This window comes from Anomaloglossus baeobatrachus (assembly GCF_048569485.1).
Source record: "Anomaloglossus baeobatrachus isolate aAnoBae1 chromosome 5 unlocalized genomic scaffold, aAnoBae1.hap1 SUPER_5_unloc_5, whole genome shotgun sequence".
NCBI lineage: Eukaryota > Metazoa > Chordata > Amphibia > Anura > Aromobatidae > Anomaloglossus > Anomaloglossus baeobatrachus.
This window is the reverse complement of record NW_027441809.1, coordinates 478,496-496,600: the sequence shown is the minus strand read 5'-3', so window position 1 is coordinate 496,600 and position 18,105 is coordinate 478,496. Positions and strand designations below refer to the sequence as shown.

Here is an 18,105-nt window from a genome sequence, read left to right as displayed (position 1 = left end):
GACTATCTGAGTCTCATTGAGGGAGGCACCACCCAAATGTATAAGTAAGAGCAGTCCCTCCAAAATGTACGTTACTGGGCCACCTCGGGGCCCTCACCAAACTCAGGTTTCTTGACACCTGCAGACCCTCTGAAAATCTGAATTTAGTGCTACAGAATGACATGGAGGAGGAGGAGGAGAGTAAAGCCCAACCATTAGGGATGATCAAATACCAAAATATCTGCTTCGACAAATATCCGACGACTAGGTCGCCGCTATTTGCGTATTCACGAATATTCGACGCCCAATGTAAGTCTATGGGAAACCCGAATAATTTCACGTTGGACCTAACGGTGACCTGTGGTGACTGAGGAAAAGGCTGAAATGGATGGGAAAAGGCAGAAACAGTATGGGCACAGCCTGTAGGTTGGAAATAATCTGGAATCATTCTCTTACTTTTTCACTCTCTCTCATGAAAGACTGACCGGTGACCGCAAGTTACCTGAGTGACTGAAGTGAGCCGCGCGATCAGCGGTGCCGTCACTCAGGTTACCCGTGGCCAGCTCAAGTCTTCTTCCTGAGAGCGGTGGCCATGGGTAACCTGAGTGAGGTCATCGCTGATAGCATCGCAGCTCACTTCAGTTGCTCTGTTGAGCTCATGGTGAGCGGCGGTGTTCTACGGCTACTCCTGTCATCTTCATGTAGCAGAGCTGGATGCGTCGTGAGACCTCGTGTGGATTACGTCGGACCTGGAGGGGTATTTGGGCATTTTAATAAAGTGGTGATAGAGGGTGGGGTTTTTTTCGGCTTTTATTCCAAATAAAGGATTTTTTGGGTGTATCTGTTTATTTTCTTTAATTTGTAGGTTAATCATGGGGGTGTCTCAGATGCCTGCCATGATTAACCTATGACTTAGTGGTAGCTATGAGCTGCCATTAACTCCTTATTACCCCAATTGCCACCGCACCAGGGCAATTTGGAATGAGCCAGGTAGAGTCCCGGGACTGTCGCATCTAATGGATGCGGTAATTCCGGCCGGCTGCTGGCTGATATTTTTAGGCTGGTGGGCTCCCCATAACGTGGGGCTCCCCATCCTGAGAATACCAGCCTTCAGCCGTGTGGCTATACCTTGACTGCTATCAAAATTGGGGGGCTGCATGCTGTTTTTTTTTTTAAATTATTTATTCATTTTGCTGCACTACATAGACCCGCCCACCGGCGGCTGTGATTGGTCGCAGTTAGACAGTTGTCACTCAATGTGGGAGCTCGTCTGAATGCAACCAATCATAGATGCTGGTTGGCGGGGGAAGCAGTGAATACAAGATGGAATAATGAGCGGCATTTTCAAAAGCTCGAGAAGCCGCCAGAGCAGTGTGACAGCCGTGCAGAGCCATGCTGGTGATCGGTCAGTGATCGGTGAGTATGAGACAGAGGTGGAGAGGGAGAGACAGACAGACAGAGAGAGACCGACGGACAGACAGAGAGAACCCTATAGCTGGTTCTGCATTCACAGATTTGCGATTTGGCGATTTTATGGAGCTGCTAGCAGCTACTGGACAAAGTCTTCAACCCTTACAAGGACTATTTATTAGTTGCATCTAAGAACGCTCTCCCACGCACAATACAGTCTATCTACACCGTCAGCTCCCTATGACTGTATGTTCACAAAATGGCCGCTGGCTTATATAGCCTCCAAGACGCTGTGCATCCGAGCCAATCACAGTAACTCCACAACAAAGATGGCTGCGGCATTACTGTGAGGGAAAACAACATCAGATGTGTTCATTGGCTGGAAAACAGGCGCCAGGAAGTCAGAAATGAAAATGAAAGTATCGGAGTGGATATTGTTTTATTCGTCGGATACCGAATGTCGTGAATAGCCTGTTATTCGTCGGATACCGAATAGTGGCGAATACATTCGCTCATCCCTACCATGGGCACATTGTAAACTGTTATGAAGGATTTTTTTTGGTTGTTTTTTTCTTTAAATGACTTAGTTTTTAATTTTACCATAAAATCTACTGGAAATTAAGTAAAAATTCAAAGTGCAGTGAATTGGTGAAAAAAGAAAAGCAAAAATCCATTTTTTTTAATTGTTTTTACGCCATTGACGATGTGCTGGAAGTGAGCGCTCAGCGTGATTCTCCGGGTCAGTGTGATTACGGCAATATTAGACTTCCACATTTATTATTATCTCAGTGGTGACTAGAGATGAGCGGACCCGTGGACGTTCGGCTTCTGCTGGTCCAGCTGAACATTTGTAAAGATCGTTTCTGGACTTGGACTTGACCTGAACTTCATTTGAAGTCACTGATTGGCAGTTCAGTGCAAAAAAAGGGAAAGATTCTGCACAAAGAATCAGGGGCACACCAATAGATAAAGATATATGAAGAAAACACCTTTATTCAATACACAAAATGGGACATATTAAAAACATTTAAAACAAACATAGAAACAACAACACCCACTGGGCGGAGCCAAGCCCGAGATGTAACAACAATGAGCCAATATATATGCAAAAGTACAATATAAATGGTATGGCATATAAAGACCCAACAGTAGTGCAATATCAAGTATCCGGTGTCATATGATCCCCTGGTGGTGTAATAGTGTACACAGACACTGCAGAGATGGAGATGACAATTCCGAATTGTTGGTACATCTCGGGCTTGGCTCCGCCCAGTGGGTGTTGTAGTTTCTATGTTTGTTTTAAATGTTTTTAACATGTCCCATTTTGTGTATTGAATAAAGGTGTTTTCTTCATATATCTTTATCTATTGGTGTGCCCCTGATCCTTTGTGCACAATCTTTCCCTTTTTTTGTATAGTCCCCCCGTTTTCTGTACCAGGGTGCACCCTTAGTGATTTGGTTGTACTACAAGTGGTGCGCTCCGCTGTTTGTCTCTCCAGTGATTGGCAGTTCGTGTCTTCGCCCACATGCAGCCATAAACAGATCGCTTCCGGGGGAGGGCGGGTTTTTCAGTTTTATTTCTTGGTGCACAAAACATCTGATCACACGAGAGTGGTTTCCATACGTAAAGCCCTAAAGCCCCCGAACTCCAAACCTGAACTTTGCTATCTTGTAGAAGTCTGAGTTTTTACTGAACACCGAACTCCAGGTTCACTCATCTCTATTAGTGAATAAAAATCAGACTTGTGGAAAAAAAAAAAATTAAAAAATCAGTTTGTGTCTCCATTTTCCGACATCGGAGTTGAGTGAGGACTTGTTTTTTGCTTGATGAGCTGACGTTTTCATTGATACCATTTTAGGTGCAATACTTTTATGGGTCGGTTTTGCTACTTCATTTCATGTTGAAATTTTTTTTTCCTACCCAAATGATATCTTCCCTCCATTATTATCTCCATTCATTTTCCATATCGGCTCATCTCCTTCCCATTCAGGTCCTTATAATATCAGATCCTTTCAGTGATATTATTCTGTTTTCAGAAAATTTCCTGTCCAGGATGGATATGGCCAGGGACAAGATGGCGGAGAGGATATTACACCTCACCCTAGAGATCCTCTTCCGGCTTACTGGAGAGGTGAGAGATTCTGATGACGTCACATTACATCATTCTTATCTATGGGAATAACAAATGGACAGAACTGGAGAGGTGAGGACTCTGAAAATGTCTGGAGTGACATTTATTACTGTCTCTCCATAACCAGGATTATACAGTAGTGAAGAAGACCTCTAGTGAGCGCTGTCAGGCCCCTGTGTCTGAGGGATGGGGAAGACCCCTGAGCCCAATCACGGGGCCTCCACCTCACCCCCCGATACATGAGGACATCAATGACCAGAAGATCCTAGAACTCACCTACAAGATGATTGAGCTGCTAACTGGAGAGGTGACACTGCTGGGAATGCTGGGACATTATACAGTAACGCTATGAAGGGATCGAGGGTGACGGTATCATTATATGTGTCAGGTTCCTATAAGGTGTCAGGACGTCACCATCTATTTCTCCATGGAGGAGTGGGAGTATTTAGAAGGACACAAAGATCTGTACAAGGACGTCATGATGGAGGTTCCCCAGCCCCTCACATCACCAGGTAATAGGACTAAATAGATACGGCCTATAATTATCTGTATGTAAGGAATGAATTCAGTCCCTGTATGTGTTTCCTCCAGTTCTATCCAATAAGAGGACAACACCAGAGAGATGTCCCCGTCCTCTTCTCCCACAGGACTGTAAACAAGAAGATCCCGATGTTCCTCAGGATGTGTTTCCTCCAGCTCTATCCTGTAAGAGATATCTACTCATTTTCTTTCTGCACTAATTTTGTGTTTACATTTTTAGGCTTTCTGCTCTGTTATTTTTTCAACTGTATTGTCTTTCCTTCTGTTTGTTTCTAGTGCCTTCTCTATGTCATTATAAAGGCAATTCAAAGACCTGCAGAGGGTTCATAAATACCCTGTTTCCCTGAAAATTAAACATAGTCCAAAAATAATGTACTGCCCCGCGCTCAGCTGCAGCCGAGCCACTCGGATCCGGGCTCGTTTGTGGGTGGCTCATGCGCCTCCGGACCGGGGGTCACCGCTCTGGAAGGGGCTGGTGCTTTGAGAGGGTTAGGGTTACGGCCGAGGCCGTGATTTTTGGTTTGAGTTCGTGACGTCACCCACGTGTTGTGGTGAATGTGGACACCACCGATGCTGTTCACTAGGCATCCGGGGGAGATGTTGCGCAGCTTTGGTGTTAACCCCTCCGTGGGTAGTGGTGATGGACCCGGGACCCGGATTGGTGTGGTGTGTCGGTGCTTGGCGGTGCAGGGCAATGCGTGGCCCGAGGGCACAGTCATACTCACTATTACAGATGCACAGGAGTCTCTGGTAAACCAAGAAGTTGGTGGTCGGTGCCCGCAGCCGGCTGCGTCTGGTCCCCCACTCGGGTTGGTGGTCTCCGCCTTTCTCCTGCACCTTTTGTGTAGCTATGGACAGCCCGTGCTTCAGCAACGGGAGCCCGCTCACCGGCGTTGTGTGTCGGGAGAGCCCGTTTGCCCGCAGACGCTGGCCCGTGGGATCTCTTTGCCTGAGCGGTAGCTTTTTATCCCCCTCGGTGGGCTGTTGTCTTCCTTCGGGACTTGGGTGGGAAAGGACCTAAAGTCCAGACCTCAATCAGTTAATTAACGGGGTTCGGTAGTTTCGGGACCGCGTTTCAGGGTCTGAGTACCCCCCTTTGTGCTCCGGTTTCCAGTTGGTTCCCCAGTTCGGTATCGGCGGGCCACTACCCTGCCCCGGTCTCTTACAGTTCCACCGAGCCATCTTCCCGGCTCCTGGAGGATGAGGCCACCATCTGCCTCTTAGCCAGAGATGACTGGGCTCCGACTCAGACACATGGTGTTAGACTGCGGCATACCTGGGCACAGGTCTGCCTCTGCTCTTGAACTTCACCACTCCACTGTCAAAACTGATCTCCTTGTTTTTTCTGCCTCAAAACCTGTGAACTCCTCAGTGGTCGTGTCCAACCGCCTGGGCACGCCCCCTGGTGTGTCCATCAAATCCTGAGGGAGGTGACTAGTTTTTTAAGGTTGGCTGATGACACCTTTCTAGGGGACGGGTGTTTGTGCAAGGGCCTACCTGTGACTACCTGGCTAATCCAGGGCGTCACATTCCCCCTTGGTTTAATACAGACCGTCCGCGGGCTGTCCGACCACCACCGGTTTATTTTGAACTGAAAAAGATAAAACGGGAAACATATACAATTATAATAACATTATTTACATACTAAGCAGACTTTTTGGAATCATCCCTTACAGGCATTTTTCTTTAACGTTGCAAACGGGTAAAACACTTTTATTAAACGGGAACGGGACTGGGTCCTTTCATTTGCCCACCCAAGCAAACCTAGCCTTGATGCTGTCTCTAAAACCAGGTCAGCACCCCTTTTCTCCAGTCCAGGAATCGGGTTCAAGTCCGGGTATTGCCCACAACGGGTCGGGTACAAAGTTCCATACCCGGCAGTCTCTCAGGGGCCCCATGTCCAGAGGACCCCTGGACCCGGAGGGTTCTCACCGGTTGCCATGGTGACGGGACCTCGGCCTACTCTGCCGCAGGCCCTTCCTCCAACCAGCCTCTCCGGAGACTGCAGACATGAAAGGTTGGTCCAAGGGGCTATTTACAAAGCCCAAAAGTTATTGGGTGGCCTGCAAGTTCTCAGCCTTGTCTAAGGTTTAAACGGGGGTATAAAACAGCAGAGTCCCAATGGGGACGGGAACATGGTAGCCGGGAACCGCCACCTTTTAACTTTCTTCAGACTCATACGGCGGGGGAGGGGACTGGGGGCGCCTCGGGAAGCTGCGGCTCACCTTCCTCTTCACATTGAGGGTGAACCATCCCCTCTCCCCGCAATGCCGGGTGTATGTAACAAGCTCACCGGGCTCCAGGTCACGGTCCGGGTGACCCATCGGAAGGTGGGGGTACACATTCCTCTGGGAGACAAAGATCTTGGCCTCCAGGCTGGGCTCAAAAATAACCCCCCATCCACGGCAGGGGTCAAACTGGCAGAGTTGGCCTTCCCGGGTCGGGCCCCGCACCCGATAGGTGGCGCTGCGGAGATTCTCTTTCTCCTTGATGGTTCGGGCCAGCACCTCAGCCTTCTGCTTCTCCCGGGCCGCTATCTCCCGGCCCAGCTGGTTCTGCCGCTGCTCCCAGTACGGAGCTTCTGCTTGCTCCGGGTCTCTCTGTGCGGGGGTCAGGCCCAGCCGGAGCTCCCCCGTCTCAGCCACGACCGACACCCTCCTTGGGGAACCCCGCTGTGTCACGGCCGGCTCTGCTGCTTGGCAGCGGCAACCCCGCAGGACCTCAGCCGAGGCCTGGGACCTGGGAACGGCCAGCGTTACCTGCTGGGCCCTCCTCCGGTCGGCATCCACCTCCATCTTGGCCGGGAGGACTGCCGGGGCCTTGGGCAGCTGGGGCGCGGTCACTTCCGGGACCGGTGGGTCCACCTCGGGAACGGGCATCTTCCGAGGCCTGATCTTCCACGGGAGCGGGATTGGTGCGGGCCGAATAAGCGGCCGTCCGCGGGCTGCCTCCCCAGGTGGGTCCTCACAGGCCGATGGGACGGGCTCCACTGACTGTGTCGGGGGCAGCGGACCGAGCGGGGGAGCAGCGGTAACCGGCACAAGTGGTGAGGGAAGCAACATGGAAAGTAGGGGCAGACCGAGTCCCTCAGCCGCATTGGCCGGTCCCTCAGGGACATGGGGCGTGGGTCGCTTAGCCGCTCTCCAAAATTTGCCTCCACTTCTCGCACTCGCGCGGCCTAGGCTATCTCCTCCATCTTGGCCACCCATCGTTCCATCAAGAACCGCACCTGGGCTTGCAAGCGGCAGCACATTAATGCCGTCCGGGCATCCACCCACGCCGCTGTTCCGGGCGCGGGCTCCAGGGTTGCGGGCTTGCCAGACAGGGCGGACATGATGAACTCTCGGAGTCCAGGAACCAAACGGGTGGCAGAGTCTTGGAGTCCCTGCCCTTTATCTTCTCGGCCACATAACACGGGGTCTTCACCCGCCCCCCCTTGGTCTTTTCGCGGCACTCGCTTCTCAGTTTCGTTTTTCGACCGCTCGCTTTTTGGCACAGCCGAATTACCAGGGGGCGGGGTTTCAAGTCTCGCGTTCTTTTTGCAGGGAAGACGGCTTTGGCAGGAATCTTCGCGCCAAAAGATGGCGACAAGATGGCGAATTCTGAAATTTTTCAACAGGTCACCGCTGACTTCTACTTCACGGCGCACTTCACCAGGTAGGTGATTTGGTAAGTATCCTCTTCGTGACGCCAGAAGAGTCAATGTGTACCGCCCCGCGCTCGGCTGCAGCCAAGCCACTCGGATCCGGGCTCATTTGTGGGTGGCTCGAGCGCCTCCGGACCGGGGGTCACTTCGCTCTGGAAGGGGCTGGCTCTTTGAGTGGGTTAGGGTTACGGCCGAGGCCGTGATTTTTGGTTTGAGTTCGTGACGCCACCCACGGGTTGTGGTGAATGTGGACACCACCGCTGCTGTTCACTAGGCACCTGGGGGAGATGTTGTGCAGCTTTGGTGTTAACCCCTCCGTGGGTAGGGGTGATGGCCCCGGGACCCGGATTGGTGTGGTGTGTCCGGTGCTTGGCGGTGCAGGGCAATTCGTGGCCCGAGGGCACAGTCGTACTCACTATCACAGATGCACAGGAGTCTCTGGTAAACCAAGAAGATGGTGGTCGGTTCCCGCAGCCGGCTGCGTCTGGTCCCCCACTCGGGTTGGTGGTCTCCGCCTTTCTCCTGCACCTTCTGTGTAGCTATGGACAGCCTGTGCTTCAGCAACGAGAGCCCGCTCCCCGGCGTTGTCTGTGTCGGGAGAGCCCGTTTGCCCGCAGACGCTGGCCCGTGGGATCTCTTTGCCTGAGCGGTAGCTTTTTATCCCCCTCGGTGGGCTGTTGTCTTCCTTCGGGACTTGGATGGGAAAGGACCTAAAGTCCAGACCTCAATCAGTTAATTAACGGGGTTCGATAGTTTCGGGACCGCGTTTCAGGGTCTGAGTACCCCCCTTTGTGCTTTGGTTTCCAGTCGGTTCCCCGGTTCGGTACCGGCGGGCCATTACCCTGCCCCGATCTCTTACGGTTCCACCGAGCCATCTTCCCGGCTCCTGCAGGCTGAGGCCACAGTCTGCCTCCTAGCCAGAGGTGACTGGGCTCCGACCCAGACACCTGGTGTTAGACTGCGGCAGACCTGGGCACAGGTCTGCCTCTGCTCTTGAACTTCACCACTCCACTGTCAAAACTGATCTCCTTGTTTTTCCTGCCTCAGGACCTGTGAACTCCTCGGTGGGCGTGTCCAACTCCCTGGGCACGCCCCCTGGTGTGTCCATCAAATCCTGAGGGAGGTGATGTATTGCAAATATAAAAATGGCTATTTTTGAGTTTATACATTATGTTAAACTATAACATATTGTTTAACCATACAGACAAAGTGTACATGGTGACAAAATCTTCTGTATGCTTAAGGGTTTCTGTGTGTTTGTTGTATATATACTGGCAGACAATATATCATTGTAGGAGAATCCTTATAATTTACTTTAGTTCAACAATCTGATGTTTTATGGGTTTGCTATATACACAGACAGACAATATATCCATTTACCTAGCTCAAATACCTGATGTGTATTCTTGGGAGATTTGAATGCTGTGGGTTTATTACCCCATTGTCTGATGTGTGGTGTATCTCTGATTCATCTATGCCCAATGACTGGCCATCAAAGGGCATGGATGAATAAGACTACAACACATTAACTTTAAGACTTGTAATATTGTTCAAACCTCTATAACATCAGATGAAATATAGCACAGACAGAAGCTGATGTACCTGTACCGAGACGTCCGGTCAGTGTTGGGATTTCCAGGAGTTCTCTATGTCATGCTTCTCTGACTGTAGTTCCAGACAGATGATGTTCCAAAACTCCTTGGTGATGTAAGTATTTAACTGTACTTAACCTTTGTATGTTCAATATACAAAAGTGTACGCAATATCATACTTTTCCTTTAAGTTTGTATTTCATATTAATCTTTATAATAAAATTACTTATTTGCCTTCTTTATGGCCTAAAGCACACTTCCGCAAAAAAAACGTCCGTGCGACACGGTCCGTTTTTCGGGTCCGTGTTCCGTTTTTTTGGGGCGTTTCTCCGGTACGTATGGCATCCGTGTGATGGCGTATGCGAGCCGTGTGTACGTGTAAAATGTCCGTGTTTGTGTCTAAAATGCCCGTGTATGTGTACGTGGAATGTCCGTGTGGAATGTCCGTTTGTGTGTTGCACAATGTCGTTGATACATGTCGGCTGACAGCAGACAGAGTTGCGTGATGAGAATGAACTCGGGTGAACTTCACCCGACTTCATTGTCATGCCGCGGCTCTGTCTGTGTGCCGCGTACTGATTAACGGTCACCTGTGCAGGATTCACCAGTGACCGCTAATCCCCCGAGTGACTGAAGTGAGCAGCCCTCTCTCATACTTACCGCTCCCCGATCACCAGCGCGGCGAGGAACAGCTGTGCAGAGAATGTGTGGCAACAATTACTTTGAATATGCTGGCCGCTCATTAATCAATCTCGTATTCCCTGCTTTCCCCACGCACAGACGCCTGTGATTGGTTGCAGTCAGACACGCCCCCAACGCTGAGTGACAGCTGTCTCACTGCACCCAATCACAGCAGCCGGTGGGCGTGTCTATACTGTGCAGTAAAATAAATAAATAATTAAAAAAAACGGCGTGCAGTCCCACCCAATTTTAATACTAGCCAGATAAAGCCATACGGCTGAAGGCTGGTATTCTCAGGATGGGGAGCCCCACGTTATGGGGAGCCCCCCAGCCTAACAATATTAGTCAGCAGCCGCCCAGAATTGCCGCATACATTATATTATTATTATTATTTATTATTATAGCGCCATTTATTCCATGGCGCTTTACAAGTGAAAGAGGGTATACGTACAACAATCATTAACAGTACAAGACAGACTGGTATAGGAGGAGAGAGGACCCTGCCCGCGAGGGCTCACAGTCTACAGGGAATGGGTGATGGTACAATAGGTGAGGACAGAGCTGGTTGTGCAGTGGTCTACTGGACTGAGGGCTATTGTAGGTTGTAGGCTTGTTGGAAGACAGTTCTGGGACTGTACCCGGCTCTTCCCGATTTGCCCTGGTGCGTTGGCAAATTGGGGTAATAAGGAGTTTTTGGCAGCAATAAGTCCTAGATTAATCATGTCAGGTGTCTCCCCGAGATACCTTCCATGATTAATCTGTAAATTACAGTAAATAAACACACACACCCGAACAATCCTTTATTAGAAAAAAAAACACAAACATATACCCTGGTTCACCACTTTAATAAGCCCGAAAAAGCTCTCCATGTCCGGCGTACTCCAGGATGGTCCAGCGTAGCTTCCAGCTGTGCTGCATGAAAGTTGACCGGAGCTGCAGAAGACACAGCCGCTCCTGTCACCTCCACGCAGCTAATGAAGGGAATAGCGCGATCAGCTGTATTCAGCATTGGCCGCGAGTAACCTCAGTGACAGCTCAGCTGATCGCGCTATTCCCTTCATTAGCTGCGTGGAGCTGACCGGAGCGGCGGTGTCTTCTGCAGCTCTGGTCACCTTCATGCAGCAGAGCTGGATGCGACGCTGGACCATCCTGGAGTACGCCGGACATGGAGGGCTTTTTCGGGCTTATTAAATTGGTGAACAAGGCAATTTGTTAGTGTTTTTTTTTTCTAATAAAGGATTGTTCGGGTGTGTTTATTTACTGTAATATACAGATTAATCATGGAAGGTATCTCGGGGAGATGCCTGACATGATTAATCTAGGACTTATTGGCAGCTATGGGCTGCCAATAACTCCTTATTACCCCGATTTGCCAACGCACCAGGGCAAATCGGGAAGAGCCGGGTACAGTCCCAGAACTGTTGCATATAATGTATGCGGCAATTCTGGGCGGCTGCTGACTGATATTGTTAGGCTGGGGGGCTCCCCATAATGTGGAGCTCCCATCCTGAGAATACCAGCCTTCTGTCGTATGGCTTTATCTGGCTGGTATTAAAATTGGGGGACACCGCACGCCGTTTTTTTAAATTATTTATTTATTTATTTTACTGCACAGTATAGACACGCCCACCGGCTGCTGTGATTGGGTGCAGTGAGACAGCTGTCACTCAGCGTGGGGGGCGTGTCTGACTGCAACCAATCACAGGCATCTGTGGGTGGGGAAAGCAGGAAATACGAGATTGATTAATGAGCGGCCGGTATATTCAAAGTAATTGTTGCCGCGTATTCTCTGCACAGCTGTTCCTCGCCACGCTGGTGATCGGGGAGCGGTATGAGCCGGGGGAAGAAAAACACCGAGCGCCAATGTAAGAATGACTGAGAACAGCAGAAAAAAAGGTAAGTATACTGACTTTAATTTAAAAAAAAACAAAAAATAAGATCGCTAGTGTAAAAACGCACACGCACGAAACGTGCTGAACACGGACATACTCCGTGTGCGGTATGTGCAGGCACGGACCCATAGACTAAAGCGGGTCCGTGCCTGCGTGCTGCCGGCCAAAAACGGACATGTCGTCCGTGTAGAAAAGCGCACACACGTACTTACCACATGGTCACACGTTCCGTGTGATTTTACGTGTGTGTGCCATCTACCATTGAATAACATGGGTCTCCGTGTGTACGTGTCTCCGGTACGTGCAAATACGTACCGCACACGTACAAATTAAACGGATGTGTGTTGCGGGTCTCTAGCCGTATCTGAACCTTAGTGCTAAAAATATTAGCAAAAAATATAGCAAAACAGGTGACTAGGTTTTTAAGGTTGGCTGATGACACCTTTTTAGGGGACGGGTGTTTTTACAAGGGCCTACCTGTGACTACCTGGCTAGTCCAGGGCATCACAATAACACTTAGCACAATTTTATGGGATTTTTGAAGAATGATTGAAATATAAGCCCTACTCCATAAATAAGCTGTAGTTACAGTCAGGGCCAGCGTTGGAAGCAGTCAAACTGCGCAAATTTCAAGACCTCACTCTCTTAAAGACCCCATCAGTTGTATTCTGAGGTTTATTGTTTAAGGACCTTTGATGGCTTCAAAGTCATGTGACATGATGTAACCAAAGGTCTCTTAATTGCAGGAGTCTAAAAGAACTGAACAGAAGACAGGCTGGTTTTCTGAACTGGCATTATGGAAAAAGGAGAGCAAACTGGGCAATTGCACAGGGCCCCCTTTCTCCCAGGGGCCCCAGTGTTTATATACCAATCATAGGACTGCTTAAGGACCATTTTGACATCACGTCATGTGACCAAAGGTCTCATTTGGAGGAGTCTAAAGCTGAAGAGGAGACAGGCTGATGTGTGTGTCTGTGTGTGTTCACGACAATTTTAACCAGCTTTGCCAAAATGGGCAGAGCTTGGCCAGAACAAGGGTGTGATGCCACCGCTTCTCTAATTCATAACAAACTGCGATGTTCCTTATGCCAGAAATCTCACTCCAGTCCCTGACCTCATTTTTCAGTGTACATCACCGGTCTTGATGAATTGGAGCCCTAATGTTTATCTGTACAGGTTGTAAGACCCTGCTACCTGCTTTGGTTACAAAGCCTAAGGATAGGCCATCAGCGTTACAGTCCCAGACAACCCAGTTGAATTTTCAGCATCTGTCTTTATTTTATTTTCGTCTTTAAAAAAAACCTCTTTGAAATTGTCTATGTTGTAGATCAATGTTTCATGGAGATGTTTGCAGGTTATGCCAACTGTCATGGCAGCGTCAGGATCTGTTGAAATGATAGTTTCTGGTATTTTTTTTGCATGTTAACTTCTCTGCTGTCTGTGAGCAGCGCAGGGAGACACAGCCGTCAAACCACAGGCTTGAGCAGGCTAGTAAGGGTTATTCTCTGCTGGGCTGCTTGTTAATGTCTGTGATCACATGCTGTAGAGGAGAAAGTATTGTTTGCTCCCGTTCTGTACATGCTGGCTGGACTATTTGATTAATGCCAGCTATAGTTTACCTATACTGATCTGGTGAGGTGTTGTGATCCAGACTTATGGGTATTTATTGTGCATTATTACTGTGAGCTGTTGTGGTGTTAACCCTTGTTGTCATTTTTGTTGCTGCCTTCCTGCTCTTGCTTTTCTCCTTAGCCTCTCACTGTTTATTTTTGTGAGTTTGCAATGTGTCCTATCTGTATTTCCATCATAATCCTGCCCCTCCCTTCCCTTGGGGATCCCAGATTAAATCTAGTCAGGAGACTAGTAATGCACGAGACTGCGGCATCTCCATCTTCAGGGGTAATCCAGAGGTTAGGAATAGCTCAGGGTCCCCTAGTGTGAGGGACAGTATAGGAGCCCCTGTCCCTCATTATCCTGCAGTCACATTGTGACAATCAATCAGATTATTTACTGTAGCACATTCCAGATAACTGGTGCTAGGAATGGGAGAGCCGAATTAACAAAGATGTAACTCTTAAGGCCGCTTTACACACAATGATATCGCTAGCGATCTCGTTAGCGATGTGACACATCCAGATCGTTGCTACGATTTGCCGAGATCGCTCATATGTCGTTTTGTAGCGGTCACACGTACCCATCTCACAAACGACGTTACATCGTTCAGCGAGATATTGTTTGACTAAGGCGGTCATGTAGATGTTGTTCGTCATTGGCAGGGTGTCAAACGTAGCAATATGTCTGCTGCGTTCCAAACGCCGAAAAATATTTTTAAACTGAAAGTCGTGTCAACGATCAACGATTTTCGCTATTTTTAAGATCGTTCGGAGTCGCACGTAGGTGTCACACGCAACAACGTCGTTAAAGACGACGGAAGTGTGTCACGAAAACCGTGACCCCAACGACATATCATCAGATAAATCGTGGCATGTAAAGGGGCCTTTAGATCTCGATTTTGGACAACAGATTCAGAATAATTTTTTCACTAATTTAATTTCTGATGTTATGGTTTAAAAAAATAAATGTACTTTCAAGATGATATCATTAAAAATTAATAACTTTGTGTTTATTTTTATCAGTTCACTGTATTGGGAGTTCAGATGGATCTCTAATATCTTCAGAATTTATAACAGATGATGAAAGTATCCCACATGATACATATGAAGAGCATGCTGTTGTCCCAGATATAAATCCTGTCCTTCCTCGGAAAGCTCTATCGTCTGAGTTTTTCAAACAAGCCCAAAATTCCCATTTATCACAGAATTGTAAGCAGAATAAAAGTTACAGAAGGAATGGGGAATATGAAACGAATGAAACGGTTCCTACAAGGGAGAAGCCATTTTCATGTTTAAAATGTGGGCAATGTTTTACCAGGAAATCACATCTTGTTGACCATCAAAAATATCACACTGGGAAGAAGCCATTTTTATGTCAAGAATGTGGGAAATGTTTTATTCAGAAATCAGATCTTTTTAAACACCAAAGATCTCACACAGGGGAGAAGCCATTTTTAAGCCCAGAATGTGAAAAATGTTTTATTCCAAGAATAACCCTTGCTAACGATCAAAAAATTATCTCTAGGAAGAACCCATTTTCATGCTCAAAGTGTGGGAAATGTTTTATTCAGAAATCACAACTTGTTAGACATCAGAACATTCACACAAGGGAGAAGCCATTTTCATGTTCAGAATGTGGAAAATGTTTTATTCAGAAATCAAACTTTGTTAGACATCAGAAACTTCACACAGGGGAGAAACCATTTTCATGTTCAGAATGTGGAAAATGTTTTATTCAGAAATCAGATCTTGTTGTGCATCAGAGATCTCACACAGGGGAGAAGCCGTTTTCATGTTCAGAATGTGGAACATGTTTTATTCAGAAATCAAACTTTGTTAGACATCAGAAACTTCACACAGGGGAGAAACCATTTTCATGTTCAGAATGTGGAAAATGTTTTATTCGGAAATCGGATCTTGTTTTGCATCAGAGATCTCACACAGGGGAGAAGCCGTTTTCATGTTCAGAATGTGGGAAATGTTTTATTGAGAACTCAAATTTTGTTAGACATCATAAAATTCACAGAGAGGAGAAGCCATTTTCATGTTCAGAATGTGGGAAATGTTTTATTCAGAAATCAGATCTTGTTGTGCATCAAAGATCTCACACAGGACAGAAGCCATTTTCATGTTCAGAATGTGGAAAATGTTTTATTCAGAAATCAGACCTTGTTAGACATCACAAACTTCACACAGGGGAGAAACCATTTTCATGTTCAGAGTGTGGGAAATGTTTTATTCAGAAATCAAAACTTGTTGAGCATCAAAGATCTCACAAAGGAGAGAAGCCATTTTCATGTTCAGAATGTGGAAAATGTTTTATTCAGAAATCACATCTTGTTAGACATCATAAAATTCACACAGGGGAGAAGCCATTTTCATGTTCAGAGTGTGGGAAATGTTTTAGTCAGAAATCAGAATTTGTTAGACATCAGAAAATTCACACAGGGGAGTTGCCATTTTCATGTTCAGAATGTGGGAAATGTTTTATTCAGAGATCAAATCTTGTTAGACATCATAAAATTCACACAGGGGACAAGCCATTTTCATGTTCAGAGTGTGGGAAATGTTTTAGTCAGAAATCAGAATTTGTTAGACATCAGAAAATTCACACAGGGGAGTTGCCATTTTCATGTTCAGAATGTGGGAAATGTTTTATTCAGAGATCAAATCTTGTTAGACATAAAAAAATTCACATAGGGGCGAAGCGATTTTCATGTTCAGAATGTGGGAAATGTTTTACTAGGAAATCAGGTCTTGTTAAACATGTGAAGAAGCCGCACAGGGAAGGGAACCTTTTTCATGTTGTGAATAATTGAAATGTTTAACTGGTAAATCAAGTCTTGCCGACATCTGAAAACCAACAGAACGGAGCAGCCATTCTTGCTTTCAGAATTTGCCAAATGTTTTTAAGACTAATCAGATCCTGTTGTCCGATGAGTCACACAGGAGAAGCCATCATGATGTACTATAATTCAAAGAGTTTTATAAAAAAAAAAAAATTGGCTACAATTGCTCAAGTAAGAATTTGTGAGGAACAGAACAATTTTATTTCTTTTTAAACTTATGGTCCAAAAAATACAATAAGACACACCTAGGTTTTGAAGGAGGAATATAGGGAAAAAGATTGACACAAAAAATGTGGTCATGACACACTGCTATGGGGGGGATCTGCTGCTGACACTTACTGGGATATAATCCCCCAATTCTGTACTGATGTCACCCATCCTGGGCCCCTTTCAGGTACTGTTGATGTGTCTCCCATCCTTGTGTATATTGTATATCCATCCTGGTATATATGTTGCCCATCTTTATCCCATCCTGGTATAAATGATCCCCATCCTGGTATATATGGTTCATGTCCTAGTATATATGTCCCCATTGTTGTATATATAGCCCTCTTCTTGGGCCCTTTCTGGTATATATTTCCCCATCACGCTGTAAACATAAGAAAAGAAACGATTATACGCCCCATCCCTCTGCTCTCCCGGTGCACGGTGTTCTCTTCTGATGCTGGCAAGTGACTTCAGCATGTAAGCGCAGAAGTGCATGACATTACTGCCATGTGCCCTCAGTTACACGCAGACGTAAGTGTTAGAGAATAGTCAGCCATAATGTGCTGAGCAGCCATGTTGTATTTAACAGCCATCTTGGGAAGACTTGAGCAAACTAACTTTGCAGCTAATGAGCTGCACTGGCTAGAGTTCTCCCCCCAGAGAGGCGATAGAGATGACATCAGTGTAATTAGCAAGTATAAGAAAAGGTCCAAAAAAGGTTAAATCGAATAGAAGAATACAATTGCATCAGTTGATTGATGGTGATGTGTCGTCATGAATAGCAGGTGTATTGAATTGATAAAGAAATTAAGGTGTCAATAGAGTTGTCAGTGTGTGAAGAGTTATGTGAAGTAGAGGCGCCTTCAGGGATCAGAAATGTCAGCAATGACGACATGGCTGAACTAGTGAAAAGTATCATGGAGGCCCATAGGAATCCAATAGGTTTTTACCGCAATGCTCATAAATAATGTCATGATGTATCATTATATTCTTTATTCTCCAACGTATACGCCTTTCTCTGCAGTATGAGCTTTCCTTTGTCTAACATGTATAAGAGCCGCACACGCCTTTCGGGGGACACTTAATCTGTTGCTAATTCTGCTGTTCTGCCAGACACCTTTGTGTGTCATCCTGCCACATAACCTGTCTTATCTGCTCTGTTGCTATCTCGGAATAAACTTCAGTCTTTGCTTGGAACGGATTGTCTACAACGTCTTCTTAGCTCTCAAGGTCTACGGACATTTTCTTTCAGTAAGCTGCCAGAATATTCACTGCTCCCCACAGCCAGGATTATGGGTTAGGGGAGCAGTGAATATTCAATGTCTAATAGTAGACACACGTAATCGCCCAGTCATAGCAGTAAGCGGGATGCTTAGTAATCATGTGTACCCGATATTAAAGAGAATGAATATTCGCTGCTCCCCATGCTAATAATACCGCCTACTGCTTTTTTTTTTTTTAAATCAGATACTTTTTTATTAAAACAGAGTACATACAACAGAATAACAAATCGGCATCCAAATTAAATTTATCACATCTATTACCCCTTTAACTCCCCCTCCCG

At 46.8% G+C, this 18,105-nt stretch overlaps 1 protein-coding gene across 2 annotated transcripts in view; it reads left to right on the top strand.

The window, feature by feature from the left end:
- LOC142259257 (uncharacterized) overlaps nt 1-17,738 on the top strand; it is a 36,205-nt gene extending 18,467 nt beyond the window's left edge. The window contains exons 6-10 of one of the 2 annotated variants that reach the window (XM_075331736.1): nt 3,427-3,521; nt 3,649-3,828; nt 3,910-4,033; nt 4,113-4,226; nt 14,509-17,738. In XM_075331736.1, coding sequence (XP_075187851.1) covers nt 3,427-3,521; nt 3,649-3,828; nt 3,910-4,033; nt 4,113-4,226; nt 14,509-16,304 — 2,309 coding nt within the window. In that variant the 3' untranslated portion in view covers nt 16,305-17,738. The remainder of the gene's footprint in view (nt 1-3,426; nt 3,522-3,648; nt 3,829-3,909; nt 4,034-4,112; nt 4,227-14,508) is intronic. The other variant, XM_075331737.1, reaches the window with a different exon arrangement.
- Nucleotides 17,739-18,105: the final 367 nt, after the last annotated feature.